The following is a 19,275-nucleotide window of genomic DNA, read 5'->3' on the forward strand; positions in this document are numbered from 1 at the left end:
AGATGTAACGCTGCACCCCTCTGCGGGCGGGGCCGGCTCGGCAGATGGCGAGAGGCCGAATTGTTGACGGATGGTCCATCAAATGGCACTTTCTGGGTGGTGGGGATCTCGCAGCACCCAGGCGCAAAGAGGAATTCAGAAGACGTCCCCCGTCCCCTTGCTGCTGTAGACAGCCCCTCCCAGAAGTGAGGCGGTGGCGGAGGGGCGGGGCAGGTTGGCGGGGGCGAATAGATTAAGTTTTTTTTCTCCCTTGATAGAGGATCTTCTTCAAGACTCGCGAAGGGGTTGGGAAGGGAGGCGGCGGGCCCAGAGAGCACGCAAGAGAGGGTAGGGGGAAGGCCCGCGACGGAGGGGGGAGGCGAGGGGGCTGGGAAGCAGGATCTCACGCCCGGTTCAGTTCGGGGTGCCGCGAGTGCTTTTCTCAGGGGTCAGCGCTGCAACTCCATAGCCGCGGGGCCCTGGTGACAGGCGCGCGCCCCGCCCTTTCTCCTCCCTAGACCTGCGGGCTTTTGTTATGCAGATGGCGGCTGGAGGCTGAGAAGGAGGAGGAGGGAGTTGGTGGGGAGGAGGAGAGGCGGAGAGGGGGGAGGAAAGTGCAGCTCGCGCGACCAGCCTCCTTTTCCAACGTCACATTGTGAGAGAGACAAAACCCGGGCGCTCCGGAGCTCACACGCGCACGCACACACGGACGACCCCGTCGCCTCTTCTCTCCGGCGCTGCCGAGAAAGCCAGCCCAACCTTCCCTTCCTGGGGCGCGGAGGCTCTGCAAGCTCAGAGCGCAGCCCAGAGCCGACCCAGAAGGCGAAGAGAACCGGCGGACAAGCCTTCTTCCTCCCCTGCCGGCCCGGGCTGAGGCGCCCATCCCCCGCCCTGAACCCCTGTCTCTCCCACCCCACCCCTCTCGGTTTCACACGGACAGAGAGCGGGGCCGGGTGTGCCCCCGTTCGGAATCCTCGTTTCAGCACTCCGGACAGCGCCCGGGAGCCCCGGGCCCTTTTGGTTGGCCATGGCGAGCGTTCAACAAGGAGAGAAACAGCTTTTTGAGAAGTTCTGGCGAGGAACCTTTAAAGCCGTGGCCACCCCGCGTCCCGAGAGCATCATTGTCGCCAGTATCACGGCCCGCAAGCCGCTGCCAAGGTAATGACCTCCTGCTTAAGAGGGGAGACCCTGATGGTCCCCCTTTCTGGCCTGCGCCCCAGAGCCCTGCGGGGTGGAGGCAGGCAGCTGGGCCAGAGCGCCTGTCTTTTCCCGTCACTACTCTGTATCTCCCACTGGAACATGGGAGAACGAATTGCTTGTGTGAGGTGGCAGCTGGTGGGAAGGGACGGAGAGTCTTTAAGGGGAGCAACGCTCAACCGGCTGACCTGGCAGCTGCGGTTGGAAAGGTTTTGCTGTCTTTGGGTGGGCGGTGGAGGTGGGAGATGACTGAGAAACTTTTCTTGGTATCCCAGGGCTCCGAGGACAGGGGGTGAAGGAACGGTGGGTTCGAGGCAGTTAGGGGTGTTGTACAAGAAGAGATGAGGGTTGAACTAGCTCAAGCCTTGTTCAGAGACAGCGGCACATTTCCATGCTCAGCTCAGAAACTAGTGAGCTCTGACTGTTTTGACAAAAGCCCATATGCTGTTCCCTCAAATACACCCTAAACAGCACCCTCCTCCACGCCTTTCTGGCTGCTGCTGCTGAATTATCTGTGGTCTGCAGCACCCAGAACCAGGAGTCTGAGCTCAAGAGGCAGGGAGGAGCCTTCCAAGATCGTGAAGATGGTCTCAGAAGAGTTTTATTTGGTTTTTCAAAAAGAAACTGATTGCTTTGAACTCAGGCATAAGAACTGATCCTTGGGTGGTGGTATAGAAATAGTGTGATGGAGGGGGGATGAGGGAAGAAATGAAAGAAAGGCAGAAAGAGGGAGAAGAAGATGTGGGGTGAAACTGAGAGGAGGTTGGGGGAAACAGAAGCATTCCAATACAGAGAAGACCCAATTGTTTTCATAAATCATTCAATTTAGAGGAGTTCGAGAATGAAAGGAAGAAGGCTGTGCCCTCCGTCAGGGAAAATCAAGGCTGAATGAAAACTCTTCTTTTGCTGGTGTTGGATGAGTGGTTGGGTGGGAGAAAAAGAAAGAAGTGGACCAGGGGAGACCACTTGGAGGATTTCTTAATCCTGACAGGCTACATTAGGGAGTGGATCGAAAACATGTCTGGGCAAGTGCTTCGGACAGAATGCCTGTTGTGGCACAGCTGCCTCTGAACTTTCCAGTGGGTGTGAGGTGGAGGACCGATGGGAGAGTTATATTTTAAGATTCAAACTCAGACTGGAGAACTTTTCATAGTCTGCTAGAGACCTGGCTCGTACAGGTCTTTGGAAAAACGGGTACCCCGTGTTGGGAATGGGTACGCTAGAAAGATGACGGGTCAGCAGGCTGTAGCAGGATGTAGCAGGCTGCAAGTGGCGGCAGAAGCAGCCAGTATTTGTGGCTGGGATGAGGGGACGTCCTCTGACACGGGCTGGAGAAGGGGAACAATAATACTGAATGCCACCAAAAGCCGATGTTGCTCTGCTTGGAAGGAGGTTCTTTGTAGGGAGCTTTGACATCAGTGGTTTTGTCTTCCTGGGTTTCTGCCATCCATTCCACCTTTGGAGTGCACCTCCTGTTGGCAAATCAGGTGCTGCGTTGGCCAAAGAATATGCCCTTGTAGAAGGGACTAGAGGAAATTTCATTGGAAACTAGAAGTGTGGCAGTTGGTCCCGAGTATTCCATGCATTTCAGGGGTGCAGGGAGAGGAGAGCAGATTCCTGGTGGTATTTGAATTCAGATAAGCATACCTGATGTCCACCTTGCTTGGTAACTTCACCTTTTGCCTGTCAGTCTGTTACTGTCATGCCTTTTTTCCTGGTCATACTCTCAGACGTATGAATTGCTCACAAGGTCTCCCACCCCGCATGCTTCTGCAGCTTTGTGCAAATCCTGATTTAATCCATATGAGACTCTTAGAATAGCCAACCCTCCCCACCCAGGCATCATTTCACTCCTGGTGTCTTTTAACGTCCTGAGTCTCCTTCCCCCTGAAAACCACTCCCGAGGTGAAAGTCTGAGCATTTAGTCCCTAATTTATGTCGTGCTGAAAGGATCCTCTTTAATACTTCTGTAACAGGCATGGCCTCTCTGTAGAACAGATTCCAGTTTTATAGCTGTTATTCTTGGTTTGGGGTGGAGAGTGAGCAGGAAACATTGTGTTTAAGTCTTCAGGAGGGGCTGGGTTGGAGCTGTCTTTTAACAGACTGGCTGTAAAGCCTGAAACATCCACATTTTCACCCACGCTAGCCACATCCAGCGATGGTCAGTTTCTACCTCCTTTTTAAGGTTCTATACTTACTTAAGGGTGAAAGTACCATGTTTCTAAAGCAGAGTTCTTAGGAAGGAAAGGGACAGAGGCATGAGCTTAGCATCAGCTGGGCCCCAGCAGCTTCCTCTACAGGCAGTCTGGGGATTTGGTCTCATCAGAAATGTTGTCTAGTTCCATGAATGAGGCCCAGCTCACAGTCAGCGGATCTGCCCAAGTAGCTGTCTATAGGGAGATGGGGGAGGGCGTGGGTGAACCACCAGCCAGTCCTGTTGGTTACACACTTTAATATTTGTTTATGGATGAGGGCTACTACCCCCTGAGTGAACTTCCCCAGGATATTTTAAGTCTGTTTCGGAGGATAATTTAGTACCAGGATAGAAGCTTCCATTCAATTCGTTGATTTCATAGCAATATGCATACATCATACAACCTTACTCCAAGCAAAGCATCCCCTGGTCCCTCCCTCTCCCCCTCTGTGAGGCGTACTTGGTGAGGCAATATCTTTATAACGTATCAAGTTGCGAGCAGATGTCTGACTCAAATGTCGGAACAGTGTAGCAGTGTGGGAGGCGGTGCTTAAGGGCTCAGAGCTGAGCTTCACCGAACCCCGAATACCTGGTCCTACCATTTATCGGAGTGCCTTAGGCAGGTGGCTCTACCTTGCTGAGCCTCTTTTGTCAGCTTGAAAACGGACACAGTAATCATAGCTGCCTCAGGCAGTGACTTAGGAGGATTGAGTCAGGTAACGCACTTCCCACAGTTCGAGGGGCAGAGTGATTGTTTAATGCACACTGCCTCTAAAACAAACAGCTCAGAGCTATAATGGCCAAAGGAAATCTACAGTTCCTTCCAGTATTGTGTTTTTCCTGCCTACCCATTTCTCCCCCTAATAATGCTGACCATAAAAATTGTGAGATTTCAGCTCCTGACAGGCAACAGCACTTGAGGTGCGGTGGGTGGGATGAGAGCAGTCCCATATTTTCCTCCCTAAGGTCCTATATTTCCTTCCCTGAGGGAAGGTTAGCTGCTTTCTGATCTGATGCTTTCAGTTAGGGGGTGGAGGGCTGGTGAAGAATTGTCTGGATTCAGAATGGATTGGTACAACATCCTTACGGAATATTAGTCTGTTTTGTATAGGGATGACCAAGCACTGCCAGTCTAGCCAAGGCTCAAATTCCTTGAAAACCATAGTTTTAATCCCTAGCCCATCAACTCTAGAGTGACTGTAGAATTTGTAGTTCATATCAAGAGTGAAAAGGGTTGCCTGTGGGTGGTTATTCCAGGATGGAAGCTCTAATGGGGACTATCCCAGGCAAACCTCACCCTGTACCAGCTGGAAGAGAGCCAGCATGAATCAATAAGATACTTGGAGTGTACAAGACCCCCTCTTTTGTTCCTGCCAAAGAAGTATAGTCGTTTTCCTGGCATTAAGTAATTCTCTTTTTTAATTGCTTAGTCCAGAAAAGTTTTCACCCAAGAAGTTTAGGCTCTAAGTGGGAAACCTAGTGTTGGAGGCCAACGCAAACTGTAACGTTCAGATCAACAAAGAGTGGTTGAGGACTCAATGAACACGTAGCCATCATTTGTAATTAGTATATCAGTTGTTTGTAGGTACAGGAGTGTTTGTAAAGGGCTAGAGAGGTGGCCCCCTTAAGTAGACTATGCATTCCCTTTACCATTCTTTGGGCAAGCTATTAATTTTCTTCGAAAATCCTTTCCATGCAGAATAGTCCAGAAGCAGACTTCAGCCCAGTCCCTGTCTAAAGGATCATAAATTCCAAACTATTGGAGATTTTACTGCATAAAGGGAAAGATGGCCAAATTGTAAGGCAGGGAAAATGCCTTTGAACCATTTAATTCAAGTCTCCCCTTCGTGCCAAGAGATCAGTTAGCACTTTTGTGCTGACTCTGTCTTTAGGAGCAGAGTGAGGGGCTGTTGGGAGGCGATGTCCTGTGGTTAAGAGCCAAGAGACGAGGGTCAGGGAAAATGCTTGCCCTGGCGATGAATGAACATTTTCTCTGGAAAGGGAGTGTTACTGTTTGGGTCAAACCTTTCTCCTTCTGAGAGGTGAAATTGGTTGAATGGTGTACAGGGTCAATGAGGGGATCGTTTCTGACTCTGCCGTGTTCACTTGGCAACTGTGCTGTCTTAGAGACCCGAGCTGCGGTAGATGTTCAGTGAAAGTTGGATGCATTAATTGAATGAGTGCACATGGTCCAAATCCAGCATCAGATCAGCCCTCTCCCAGCCCCACCCCGGTCCTGGCGATCTGAGGATGCTGCTCAGCGCAGCCCGGGAGACGGGGAGACACACACGCTGCGGATAGATTTGACTCTCACTAGTGTCAGAACGAAGCTCTCTAGATACAGATGTCTGTGGGGCTGGGTGAGTGAACATGTCGGCTGGTCCGGGGGCAGGAGGTTGAACTTAATGTCACTTGGAAGTGCTTTCCAGGCCCGTGTCAGTCTCCGTTAACTTCACCCCGACTCCAGGCCACCAAAATGGGGCGACATCCCTAAAAGCCTAACTCCTGTAAATGAGGCTGGAAGCCTGGGTCAGGTGCCTTCTGCCCCATGGGCAGCTCAGTCATCCCACAGGGGCACAGTACATTTTTTAAAATATCCTTCCTTTCAGAGTGGCTGGATTTACCTTCCTGCAAGGTGGAAGAGTTCGCAGGGGCTTGACAAAACCGGAGTTCTGTAATTGCTTGTCACTAAGACTTTCTCTGAGGTGCGAGAGAATATTTCTGGGGTGGAAGAGGTAGAACGGTGACGGGCTTGGGCTCAGAAGTCAGATGGACCCAGGCTGACATTCTGCTGGGCTACTTCCTCGCTCTGGAATCTGTTAGTCACTTCACCTCTCTACGCTTCAGTTTCCGCATCGGTGAAATATTCATCTCACGGAGTTGTAGTGAGATAATTCTCACTACAGTTGCCTAAAAGAGCCACTGGAGATTTGTACAGAGCTGTTTTAAAAATCCGACAGGACCTGAAGGCAAACTAATGGCAGGAAATGTTTCCTTTTACTGTTTACAGACGCTCACTGGCTCCATGGCTTTTGGCAAGCAACTTGACCTTCTCAATATCAGTTTCCTCATCCATAAAATGGGACTAATAATAGCAGCCACCTCCAAGAGCTGTTGGGAGGACTGAATGAACTAATGTATGGAAAGCACTGTTTGGCACACAGTGAGGGCTCCATCAATGTTAGCTCTTACTATTAATAATAAATGATCATTTTTATTATTACTACGTGTCAGGCCCATCAGGGAGGAAAAGATGAGTGAAATGCAATCTTTCCATTTGAGGGCCTCGGAATTTAGCAGCAAAGGGAGACATAAACAGGAGTGTGTATGACTGAGGCAGATCATCTTAAGTACTATAAATGTAGGTAGGAATAAAGAAAGGGGGATGTGGAAAACCAGAGGAAGAAGAGACCCTCAGTGAGACCTGGAGCCCCTTGCTTATTATCATACAGTAATCCTTAGTTTTCTCATCTGTAAAATGGGAATGATTCTTTTTCTTCATCAATTTTACCTACAAATGCAAGGAATGATCAGAGTGAATACAGCCTTTATTCCCCATAGAGTCTCAAGAAAGAGCTTTCCTTTTCCCAGAAGAAAAAGCGGGTTTAACTCTGGAGGGGGCATTATCTGTGGGGAGTCCTAGTCAGTGCTAATGAAGGGAGGCTATGGATAGGAACTGCCCTTATAATATAAATCTCCCAGCTCCCCTGTCAGTGGCTTAAGGATACAGACTCGGGCATGGGCTGTTAGGTTTCTTGTCCTTCATGGTCCAGCTCTGGCTAAAACAAAATCCAGTCTGCATTCCTCAAGCAGCCACCGACGCTGAGGGGAGCAGAGTGAGCCCATACGTGTCAAAGAGAAAATAAACCACTGGGGAATGAATGTATGAAGAAGAAGTAGCTGCCTGTGGCTAAAAACCAAAGCTGTACTTCATTCATTCAACAATTTTCTTGAGCTCCTACTTGGTATAGCAGTGAACAGCATGAAGCCCCCGCTCTCATGGGGGAGAAAAATAATAAATGAAGAAACAAATAAATAATATAAGGTCAGGTGGTAGTAAGTGCTTTAAAAAAGAATGAAGCCGAGCAAAAGGCTAGAGGGTGAGAGTGGGGATGGCTTTATTGGATGGAGTGGCCAGGGACCTGGAGAAGGGGGGGAGCCAGCCATGAGGATTACTGGGGGGAAAGTGTTTGAGGGAACAGTATGTGCAAAGGCCCTGAGGTGGAAGCATGCTTGATGTTTTTGAGAAATAGCAAGGAAGTCAGTGTGGCTGGAGCAGAATGGGTGAGGGGGAGACTGACAGGAGCTGACTCCCTAGACATAGGCAGGAAACAGATCAAGCAGGGCCTTGTAAGACATCTAAGGACTTCCCAGGTCCTCAGCTCCTAGGCTGGGGGGATGGAGGGGGTCGCAGGGGTGCTCCTGCCCTCTCAGTCAGGGTCCCTGGTCTGATCTGCTTCTCTTGTCTCCTCTCTCCTGACTCTAGTGCAACCAGGGATGACTTTGAACAGCAGAGTCAGAAGCTTAGCTGGGCCCCTCCATGCGTTATGGACAAACATGAAATTTACACATCGCTCTGATTGTGGTCAATCAGATTAGGAAATTGAAAAAGACACTGTTTAGACTTCCAAATAGCAGTGGCAAATCTTGTTCCCATGACGGTGAGGGTTTGGTGTATCTCTCATATCCATGGGTGCAAATGTATACTATCCCTCTCACCTCACAGCCCCCTTTGCCACACACTCTTGAAGCTACAGTCTGCTCTCGCGTGCTCTCTCTCTCCCTCTCTCTCTCTCTCTCTCTCTGTCTCTCTCTCTGTCTCTCTCTCTCTACTTCCCTCCCCCATCTCCACTGGAGATTTTGCTGAGGGAGCTCCCATATGTCACAGCCTGTATGTAGAGCTCTGAGAAATAAAACACAGAATTAAGATGTCATAGAGACAAAGCCAAACCAAATCCAGGAACAATGCCGAACCCTAAAACAGTCATTAAGTAATTCACGTCTGCATGTGTCTGTTGCAAACAAATATTAAGATCCTCTGGACGCAAATGTTTCTCATCTGGAGAATCCCTTAGTTGCCGAATTCCCTGGGCTTACATCCCGCTGACAGGTTCGCTGAGCAGAAACACCAGTGGATCACTGTTCTCTGGCTTCATTAAAAGTTAAGCTTAGGCAAGTGAGCTGGAATTTTACAAGACAGTTACCACTCCTTCGGGAAGAGAGGTGCCATCTGGGCCTGACGCGTGTGTATTCATAGTGTGTGTGCGCGCTCGCTCACGGTGGGAATGTGTGTGCCGAGCTCCTTACGTTATTATGTGCCCAGCCCTGTGCTAAACACGTTTCACCTGTTGTCTGACTCCATCCTCACAGTAACTTTAGGAGAGAGGTATTTTTAAGACCCAGTTTTACAGATGAGGAAACTGAGGCTCAGAGAGTAGAAGTGACCTGCTCATGGGAACATGGCTGGTGAGTCATAATTAGAATAAAAACCCAGAGCTCTTAACTGAGAAGTTTATAGTCTAGTACATTTTGCAGAAAAAGAAAAGCTGAGACCAGAGAGGTGAAGTGTGGCTTGTCCAAGGTCACATAGTTTGTAAGTATGAAACCAGGATCTGAAATCAGGTCTGCTCAATGGCAAGTACGTTCTTCTCTACCTGCTATACATCCTGTCACTGTGGTTTGGATTTTAAGGTCATGGGTGTTTTTGTTTTGTTTTAATCATCTTATTTTACGTCCAGTCAGCTTAGGCAATTGCCATTGTTATAATCGCATCTCACACCACTGTCAGTAACACTGTCTTCCTCTGTCCTTACCCTTCTTACCCATCCCCATGTCGAGCTAGAAGAACCTCTTTGAAAAGTAATTCAGACCATATACACCCTCCCTACCCTCATCTAAAGCCCTGCATCACTGTCCCTTGGTTTGCAGAACTTTAGGCCTTGGTGGCTCCCTGCCATGGTGCAGCCCCTGGCCACCTCCCCCAAGATCACTCCTAAAATGCTGCTCCTCACTCCATCCGCTCCAGCTGCATCCCGTTCCTCCTTTCAGTCACTCAAATTTTCCATGCCCTTCCTGCCGCCGGGCCTTTGCACATGATGCCAAGAAAGCCGTCCCTCTCCCTTGGTGCCTAATTTACACCTACTCCGCTTTCAGATCTCAACTCAAATGTCATCTCCTTAGGGAATCCTCCCACAATGCTCTAGACTAGGTCACACCTGGCGTTACAGACTTTCTCATCACTGTAGTACCTCTCTTGGTTCTCAACACATTTGTAATTTTACACTGACTTACGGGATCTTTGGTTAAAGTGTACCTCTTTTAATAGACCGAAAGCATCATGAGCATGCGGACTGTGTCAGTTTGCTCGTTGGTTTACCTCTTTCACTTGATGCATAGCAAGGGGCCAAACAAATGGTGGTTGAATGCATGAATTGTAGCAATTTCACCTCATCAAATCATTCTCATACCTAATAGTCTGAACCACATGGTATTTCCAATATTCAAAAACAGCAGTGTTTCCTTTGATTCACAGGAGAACCCTTTGAACTACTGAGGGTGGAGACCATGTCTGTCTCATTCCTTGCTGTATCTCAGCACCTAGAACAGTGGCCCATGGTTGGCCCATTTTCTTTAGATGTTTGTTGAATGAATGATTGAGGGTATGCAGATGTAAGTGCATGGTACAGATGAGGAAACTCAGAGACCTACAGACATACATCGTCAGAATTTGAGAGCTAAAGGGACCTTTAGGAGATTATCCAGTCTCCTCATTTTACACGTGGAGGACGGAGGGATATGTTTTATAATATTTATAATGTGTTGGAACAACTGTACAGATAAAATTTATAAATACACTTATACGAGGGTTTCATTCTCAAAACTTCTTACTGAGAGAGATAAGAGATAAGATATCAAAAGATCTCTAGGGCCTGCTCGTGTAATTCGGCTCCTCATTTTGCAGGTAGGGAGACTGAGACCCACAAAAGGGGAAGGATTTGTCCAAGGCCCTTACGTAGCCTGAGTCAGCCTGGGTGAGCACTGGGTTCAGTGAAGTGGTGTTTGCCCAACATCAAGGTTTGTGTGTGAGCTTCTCTGCTGTGATCAGGCGATCAGACACTGCTCTCTCCTGCCCCCGGCCCCTCGCTGTGAGATATGGCATCCTGCCCCATAAAGACCTCTTGTGGCATATGCTGCCCAAAGCCTGGTCTGGGGATCCTGATGAGATGCCCATCTGTACTCAGCCTGGCTGTTCCCGGGATCATATTTCAGAGCTTTTGGCCACTAAGGAGGCTTTTCTTTGGCCAGCTGCCCTGTCCAGCCTCCCTTCCAAGGCCAAGTGGCAGGTGATTCTGGGGCCCAGCCCACTCCCATAGAGGGCAGGTAGGCTCGGGGCAGCTCTTTACCGTGTGGACAGTTTTTTCTAGCAGGAAACCATCACCACAATAGCACGTCCCAGTGATCAGCTCCTTATTAGCCAGTGTCAGCTCACTGAGGCATTTCGTTGGCAGTCAGAACGGGAGGGCCAGAGGGGACATTTGAGGGATTCGAATACAGCCTCTTTATTTTGTAGATGGGGAGACAGGGGCACAGAGAGTACACAGGGCACTTCGTGGAGCATCAGAATGTTAACGTCAGAGGTGTAGCTGACTTATGGGCCACCTGACACGCAGTTCTAAGACACCGCACTGCTCAGAGTTCCTTGGAGAAGAAGGCAGAAAAATTAACGTATTCCCATTTTACAGATAGGACAAATGAGGCTCAGAGATATGAAGTGACTTGCCAAAAGTCACACCATGAAATCATGATACATTATTGTGGTGGTGGTGGTGGTTTAACTATTGCTGTTGATCTCATTTGATTCTCACAACAGTTAAGTGCCTGTTTTATGTCCGTTTTGCAGAAGAAGAAACTGAGGCTCAAGGTCTTATAAAGACCCAGAATAAACCCGGGTCTCTTGACTCCAAGTTCAGTGTCCCCATCCCACTGCAGACAAAATGTGTGACCCCAGGAGCTTGTGCACTGAGCATGGATCCACCAGGCAAGGGGAGGAAAGGTATGACCACCTCTGGTCATTGACCAGCCTGCATTGCCGGTGTTACCCCCATTAAAGCCCCCTTCTTTCTCTACACTAAAGTGTACCAGCCTCATGCCTCATACAGCTGCCCCTGTGTATGCTCCTTTTCCTAAGTGGAGACATCCCTTAGAGTGACATCCCTTTTAATGGCCAAGGGAGGAGGGAGACAATGGAGTAGGACCCCAAAACAGCAAGGGGGACTCAGATCTCAGGAGCCTTAGGAAGAAATTTACCCCATCATTGCAGGGGCTTGATTGAGGGGAAACAGGCCCCAAACTACAGTGGGAGGAGCATGAGTCTGGAAACCTTCCTTCCATGGGGGAGGTTATGTATGACCACCCCGCTCCCCCAAGAAAGGACATCTTGCCACTAGGAGAGTTAGGGGTGGCCTTCAGAGTCTTTTCATCCCACCCTCCCTAACTTCCTTTTATGGAAGGAATCCAGCCCAGAGTAGTTAAGTAACTTGCCTAAGGCCTCACAAGCAATCAATGCCAGAGACAGTGGGTTCCTTGTAGAGCATCAGTGGGTTCCAGGGAAGAGGAAAAGGGCTAATATGATCGCCATCCACTGCCTGTACTCATCCACACCCCAAAACGCTGGCTGTTCCACCCTGGACCGATAGCATTTAATGGCCCTTTAGCAGATCAACTCTCAAACTGTCCCCGGTGGTAGTGTGAATGCAGGAACTGGGGACTGTGGTCTGCGTGCTCCTAGATGTTCCTGATGTTTCCCATCTCGTCGCTTGGGCTCGGTGCCGTCAGGGCCAGCTGGTGTTTGCTGTCCCCACTCTGGTCCAGAAGACCCTGTTGCCTTCCTCTCCGTGGAAACTGGGTGCTCAGCATATACTCCTCCACCCACCCTGCTCATCCAGCCCTAAGGAAGGCATCACCTCCCGTTCACCAAGCAAACCCGGCTATGACACGTGCCAAGGGAAAGGTGTTGCATAGTTGGATGAGTTCTGGCTCTGTGGTTGATAGGCTTGGGTTGGAATCCTATCCCACCATCTATTAGCTGTGTGATTTTGAGCAAGTCACTTTGCTACCCTGAGCCTCATCTGTATCAGGGTGACAAAAATCTCTAACTTGAATAATTGCTGATTCCTGGTTTTACCTATTAGGAATGATTGCCCTTGGACATGAAGGCTCATGTTCAAAAGAGAATCAGTTTGGTAGAGGGGGAAGGCAAAAAGACACTGCGATTATACCCCTAAATCTCAGAGCTCATGGGTCATTCCCTATTATACAGGTAGAGAAAGAAAGGCTCAGAGAGGAAAAGGTACCTACCTGCCCAAAGTCAAATAGTGAATCAGAACCCAGGTCTCCTGACGCCCAGGGTTTACTTCTCTGCCTCAGTGACCTCATGAATGTCAGTGTTTCAACTTCTTCACCTTTCAAAGTTTTAATAATAGTTCCTAATCATAGTTTCTGAGTACTTACTATATGCCAATCACTGAGCAAAATGCTTTATCTGCAGTATATCACTTAATCCACTGAACCATTCTTTAAGGTAGTTAGATATTATGACAATTTCCATTTTGTAGATGGGAAAATTAAGGATCAGAGAGGTAAGTAACTTGTCTAAGCTCACACAGCTAGGTGATGTCAGAGATGCAATTTGAATCCTGTGCTGGTAACTCTTACTAGCTCTTGTTGGGAATGCCTGCTCTGCCAATCTCCTGGTGTAGGAAGGAAAGATCAGAAAAATTAGGAGCACTGTAGGGAAACAAGGAAGTTCTTGACAAGCTGTTTACATTGCTCCATCCCAGTGCCCCAGTGATGCGTGAGAGAGAACATAGTTCAAGACATATGTCCACTAGTACTGCCCAGTTTTATTTTCGGGTGAACAAACTCACTGAAGGAGTTTGATGCTACATTAATGAGCAGCTTTCCTGGAAGCAAGTTTCCCTAGGGAAGGGAGGCAGAGAAACAAGGAGAATAAGTGTTTCTTGAGTGAGAAATCTAGGGCTTCTAATTGCAACACCTACCCCAAGTTGACCAGTTTAGGTGCATTTATTATGCAGTCATAGTCATTCTTCATAGGCACAGTACTTCATGCTTGCTACGAACTTGACCAACACATCCACCCATCCATCCATTAACTCATCATCTATTCCTCTATTCATTTATTTATCCATCCACTACGTAGTCACTCATCCATCCATCCATCCATCCATCTACCCTACATCCATCCATTGATCAAGGAACCATTTGTTTATTTATTCATTATTTCATCCATCCCTTCATCTATTCTCCAGCTATTTGTTCCTTCATCCTTTTTCCAACTATTTTCTTCTCCCATCCATCCATCCATTCATTCAACCAACCGATCAACCAACCAACCAACCAACATTTATTGAGCATCTACTTTGTGCCTTTCTTTACCATTTCCCTATATTTATGGTAAAGTAAGGTTTATTAATTTCATTTAACAGATGATAAGAAATGGCAGCTCAGACCATTTATTTTCTAAGACCTTACAAGCATAAAGCCTGGTTGAACTTGTTCTCCCAATCTTAGTTCTTTGTAAGACACCTAAAACATTGTAGTCCCAAGGAATTTAGGCACTTTAGGTTTGTTGGTTTTTCTCCGAGGCCTTTTGCTATTGAGATTTAAATGATTGTACTTATTCATTCTTGTCAGAAACAAAGAATCACAATTGCTGTGATTCTTTGTTAAAACTTGTGCAAGGGGATTTCACATCTGAAATCCCTTCTGATTATCCATTCATACCTTCACCCAGCACTGAGCTTCTACTATATGCAAAGCATAGTAATGAATAAAGATTCCTGTACTCTCAAGTTGCTTACATTCTAGTAGGAGAGACATGTCTATTAATAACTAGCAATTAGCAGGCGTGGCAGGAGTTAATTTTGTCGAAAAGAGAGTTAAAGTCTGAACAGGTAAAGCGACTGGCCAAAGATCAGCGAGTTAGTTGTAATGCCGTGCAATTTTAGATATTGCCTGCTTATAAATTAAGCTCTGTGCTGGGCCATTTGTAGATATCACTTCACTGAATTCACCCCCCAATCCTATGCAATAGATAGCATTATCCCCATTTTGTTGATGGTGGAAGTGAGACTTAGAGGCTTTAAGCAACTTGGCCAAGGTTACCACCTTGTAAGGGTCAGAGTTAGGGTTATAACCCAGATGTACTTGCTGCCACAGTTTTCTCTCTTACCCAACTCTTGCTTCCCCATAGGCAAGATACGGGGAATGTCACTGGTGAGGCCGAGCTGTCCTGCTTTCAGGTTTCTAGGTGATCACTTCAGTGGGAGCTTACCAAAGACCCGGCTGCAGCAGAGAGGGAAGGGACTGCCCAGCAGTGAGGCTGACCTCACGGGGCCGGTGAGGGGTTGCCGGGGGTGGGGGGTGGGGGGGTGAGGGGTTGCCGGGGGAGTGATGGTCCTCTCTCACACGGCGCAATTACTCGGAAGGAGAGTCCGCCAGTGGGAAGTGCCTTTCATGCCAGGAGTGCTCTTCCCAACAGGACGATTATCGAACCATCCATGAAGAGGGACAACCCTTCAAGACAAGGACACACGAGATATTGGTAGTTAACCATGTGTTTTCTTGCCCAGAGCTAAACCCAAACACGGCAATGCAGAGGATCACAAGTGGAATCATTGGTGTTGAGGAAGGGCATGGGAGAACAGATATTTGTTAAGCACAAGGACGTCCCAGTTCCTTGCACTAAGCTTGTAGGGTGATTAAAAACAGCCTTACATTGTAAGAACACGGCTCCAGAGAGGTTATTTTACTTGCCCAAGGTTGCCCAGCTTGACCATCAATTCACACATATTACCATGGAGACACCCATCATTTCTGCCCACATAGGACTTTTCTGGTCTTACAGACCTCTCCCTCCTCCCCTCTCCTCCTCTCCCTTCCCCTCCCCTCTTCTCTCCTCTCCACTCCGAAGCAGAGGCAATCTCTTTCTGCTCTGGAGAAATCTTTCTTCCTTTGTGTTTCTTCAGGACTCTCTCCTTAAGTCCGTAAATCCTCTTCCCCTAAAGGCTTTGACTTTTCCAAAAAGCAAAAGCTAAAAACACTCTCATATTCTTCCTGTTTTCAGCCCTGACACATGCCTCCCCGGAGGCAAGGAGGGTAGAACCCATGATCTGCTTAAATGGTAAAAAAGAAAAGGGGAAAATACAGGGAGATAAAAACCACATAGATCAGTATCTCAAAACAGTATCCCATTTCCATGCAATATTTCCTTTAAGCTTTTGAGATGGGTACTATTAATTCATCTCCAATTAACAGATGGGGAAGCTGAAGTTCAGAAAGGTTATGTGACTTCTCCAAGGTAACACAGCTAGGAAGTGGATCCAGGATTCAAACCCAAGCTTGTAAGACCCCAGTAGTCAAGATTTTAACCACTATGTTCTACTAACACACTCCCTATGAGAAAATAATATCAAAGTTGTCCAGAGATGAGAACTGACTTGCCCAAGATCATTCAACAGGTCAGCAGAATGGGAGCCAGATTTGCTGATCAGAGGCACATCAGTCAATACATACATATAATGGGCACCACCTGCATGCATCTGGGCCTATGCCCATGTAGTTCAGTCTCTGAGGAGGTTACACTCAAGACCCAAGAGTAAAGTTCAGACAGGAAAGAGATATTCATTAGAGTGTCAGCTAAACTACAGACCTATGCAACTGAGTGAAGTAAGGGCAGGATGGCAAAAAAAAAGTTCCATAGAGAATGTCAACAGCTTCAATCAATTAGTAGTATGTGCCCGAATCACTGTGCTGAGAAGGCTTCTGGGGCTACATCTGAGAGGAGTAACAAAGAATGCTTTGATTCATTAGTGATGTCTGTCCTTGGTGCAAGAAGGGAAGGTGGCAGTATGCATGCTATATATTTATCTTTTCCAGGAAGGGAATGCTACAGCTTTGGGAGGATCAGATCAAGTAGTATCCTTGCTGTTGGTGCTATGCTTTTTACATTCATTGTTTCAATTAATGTTCATCACAAAACACCCCCTCCCCCCATTATACAGATAAGAAAACAGAACCTCACAAAGGGAAGGTCACTTGCCCAAGGCTAAAGAAGCTAGACAGTGGCTAACCAGCTCCGATAACTACTGTTAAATACATAAACCATTAGGTTGATGAATAGAAATGTCAATAGAAGAGCAATGCTGGTACCTGTTAGTTAGCGCATGAATGTATATATCTGGCCAGAGGGCTTTGTCATGTTTATCTCCATATACCCAGCCACTAGCACAGGACCCAGGACACAGCTGATACCCAATCCATATTTACTTAGAGCTGTGAACAGGCATTGTGTTATATACCCCGGGAGAGGTGGTTTAGAGAGTGAAGAGATTTGGCTGCACTTGTAATGGGAAAGTATCTAGTTCAGTGTTTGGCACCAACTAGGTACACAGTAAGTATTTGTTGAATCAGGGAGTTCTAGAGGAGTTGGCTACTGGGTGAGATTCAGAAGATAAGGCAGTCTGGATGGAGACAGGGCTCAAGTACCAGCCTGCCCTCTGCTGATCCACAATATGCCAAGCGAAGCAGACACATTTCACCATCTCCTCAGGCAAGTCAGGGAGCTGAAGCAGGACGTGGAGGAGAAGGGGTGTCCTGCACCAAGGGAGCTATTTCTGGCTTTGTGTTCTCCCAGCAGGATGCTGGGAGGCTGCGGGAGCCAGATCTGCTGCCGGGGCCCTGGAACTCCGAGCAGGGCGATGGAGGCCAGCTTCGTCTTGCCTGGAGCACCTGCGTTGCTGTGCAGCAGGGCGGGGGCAGGGAGGCAGCAGGGAGGGCTGGCCTCAGGGGCCCCAGTCTTCTCCCGCCACATCTTTTCCCAGCTGTGTCCAGCCTCTGTTCAGTTTGGGGGTGATTTATCATCAGAATTGGCATACTGCATTCTTAAAAGAGTTTCAAATCATGAAAGCACCATGCGATGGGTTGAATTATTTTTTTCCATTTCACAGAAGAAAAAACTGAGACTAATAGAGTTATTTGTAAAAATAGTAACAACAGTGTGAGTCAGACATTATACTAAGCATTTCGTATATGCTAACTCATTAAAGCTTCACAGTGCCCTATGAGACGGGGAATATTCTTATCTCTATTTCGCAGAAGAGGAAACTGAGATTCAGGGAGGTCAAAACTTCATCAAACCCAGTCCTATCTGATTCCAGAGCCCACACGCTTAACCTCCATGCTATACGAACTTGTCAATCAATTAATTTGCCTATTAATTAATAATTTGCATTTATATAGTGTTTTACATTTTTCAAATACTTTATGTATATTTGTGCCTTTGAGCTGTGCTCTAGTGCTTTAACACTATAAGGTGGGTGGAGCAGGTATCCTTTTTCTTCACATCCTTTGACACATCAAAAATGGTGCTGGGAGTTTGGAAGGTACTTTCTGCTCTGCTCGGACTGTACTGTGTACAGCACGTGGGACGTGTGATACTTTGAATAGCACAGCCAAGTAACCCCAGCATGGTACTATATTTCACTTCCCCAAGCCTCAATTTTATCATCTCTAAACTGGGGGGAATAACTTTCTTCCGAGGTTACTGTGAGCATTGGAGATGATAAATTAGAAAGGAGCCTAGCACATCTGGCGCGCCAAAGCAGCAGCCAGCTGCACACCTCGGAGTCCACCATTTTACAGGAGTGAGCAGAAACTTCTCTTGCTGGTTCTCTCTAAGGACAGGAATGAACAATTGGGAGGTGGCTGGCGGGAGTTAGTGTGTGGTCATCTGTCACTAAGGAGGAGCACCGTTTATCCTTAGGATCCTCTTCTCACCCCTGCACAACTAGTCACGGGAAAGGAAGGGACTTGGACCCAGGAGCCATGGAATCTCCAATATATTTAACTCCAGTGGACCCTGTGTTTCCAGTGACTGGTCCTGTATTAAAGTCCATAGTGGTGTTGGTCACCATTTGGGCAAAGCCAGACCAGAGCTTTAGCCAGGATTGGGTTAAACTGTTTCTAGGTGCGAAGAGACATCTCTGGGAAAAGAGGCAAAGAGAACACAGAAAGTATACTTACCATTGGAACCTAGATTTTGTGATTACAAGTCATCTAGCCATGGACAGTCCTATCCTTGGGCTGTTCTGAGTTTTCTCAAGAAACAGCTAGAGGGGCTTCCCTGGTGGCGCAGTGGTTAAGAATCCACCTGCCAAGGCAGGGGACACGGGTTCGAGCCCTGGTCCGGGAAGATCCCACGTGCCGCGGAGCAACTAAGCCCATGTGCCACAACTACTGAGCCTGCACTCTAGAGCCTGTGAGCCACAACTACTGAGCCCTCGTGCAACAACTACTGTAGCCCGCACGCCTAAAGCCCGTGCTCTGCAACAAGAGAAGCCACCACAATGAGAAGCCTGCGCACCGCAACGAAGAGTAGCCCCCGCTCACCGCAACTAGAGAAAGCCCGCGTGCAGCAACGAAGACCCAGCGCAGCCAAAAATAAATAAATAAAATAAATAAAAATTTTTAAAAAAAGAAACAGCTAGAGATGAAGACATTCTGCCAGAACCTAACCTAAGTGGAAGTTTAGCGCTGTCCATAGTCATGGCGTTGTTTGCGCAGTGGGGGAACCTGGAAGGCAGTGCCGCTGGAGAGACGGGGACTTCCTTTCACATCTCGTGTTCTTTCTTGGGAATCCCTCAGACCACTGGAATCGATTCCCAGTGCTCTTCTTCTCCAAGGAACATAATCTCTCGCCATGAGAGCACATCTGCTGGCTACTTATACCATTAGACCTAAAGAATAAGCAGAATAGATATCATCTTGGCTATTACAAGAAGGTCATTAAATAAAAATAGTGTGGTTAGGGTAGGCAAGAGGTAGCA

General features: G+C 47.7%; 1 protein-coding gene across 1 annotated transcript in view; it reads left to right on the plus strand.

Moving 5' to 3' along the window:
• The first annotated feature begins 373 nt into the window (after positions 1-373).
• SRRM4 (serine/arginine repetitive matrix 4) overlaps positions 374-19,275 on the plus strand; it is a 162,511-nt gene continuing 143,609 nt past the window's right edge. The window contains exon 1 of the mRNA XM_082355937.1: positions 374-1,137. Coding sequence (XP_082212063.1) covers positions 1,007-1,137 — 131 coding nt within the window. The 5' untranslated portion in view covers positions 374-1,006. The remainder of the gene's footprint in view (positions 1,138-19,275) is intronic.

This window comes from Balaenoptera borealis (assembly GCF_965194805.1).
Source record: "Balaenoptera borealis genome assembly, chromosome: 14".
Taxonomy (NCBI): Eukaryota; Metazoa; Chordata; class Mammalia; order Artiodactyla; family Balaenopteridae; genus Balaenoptera; species Balaenoptera borealis.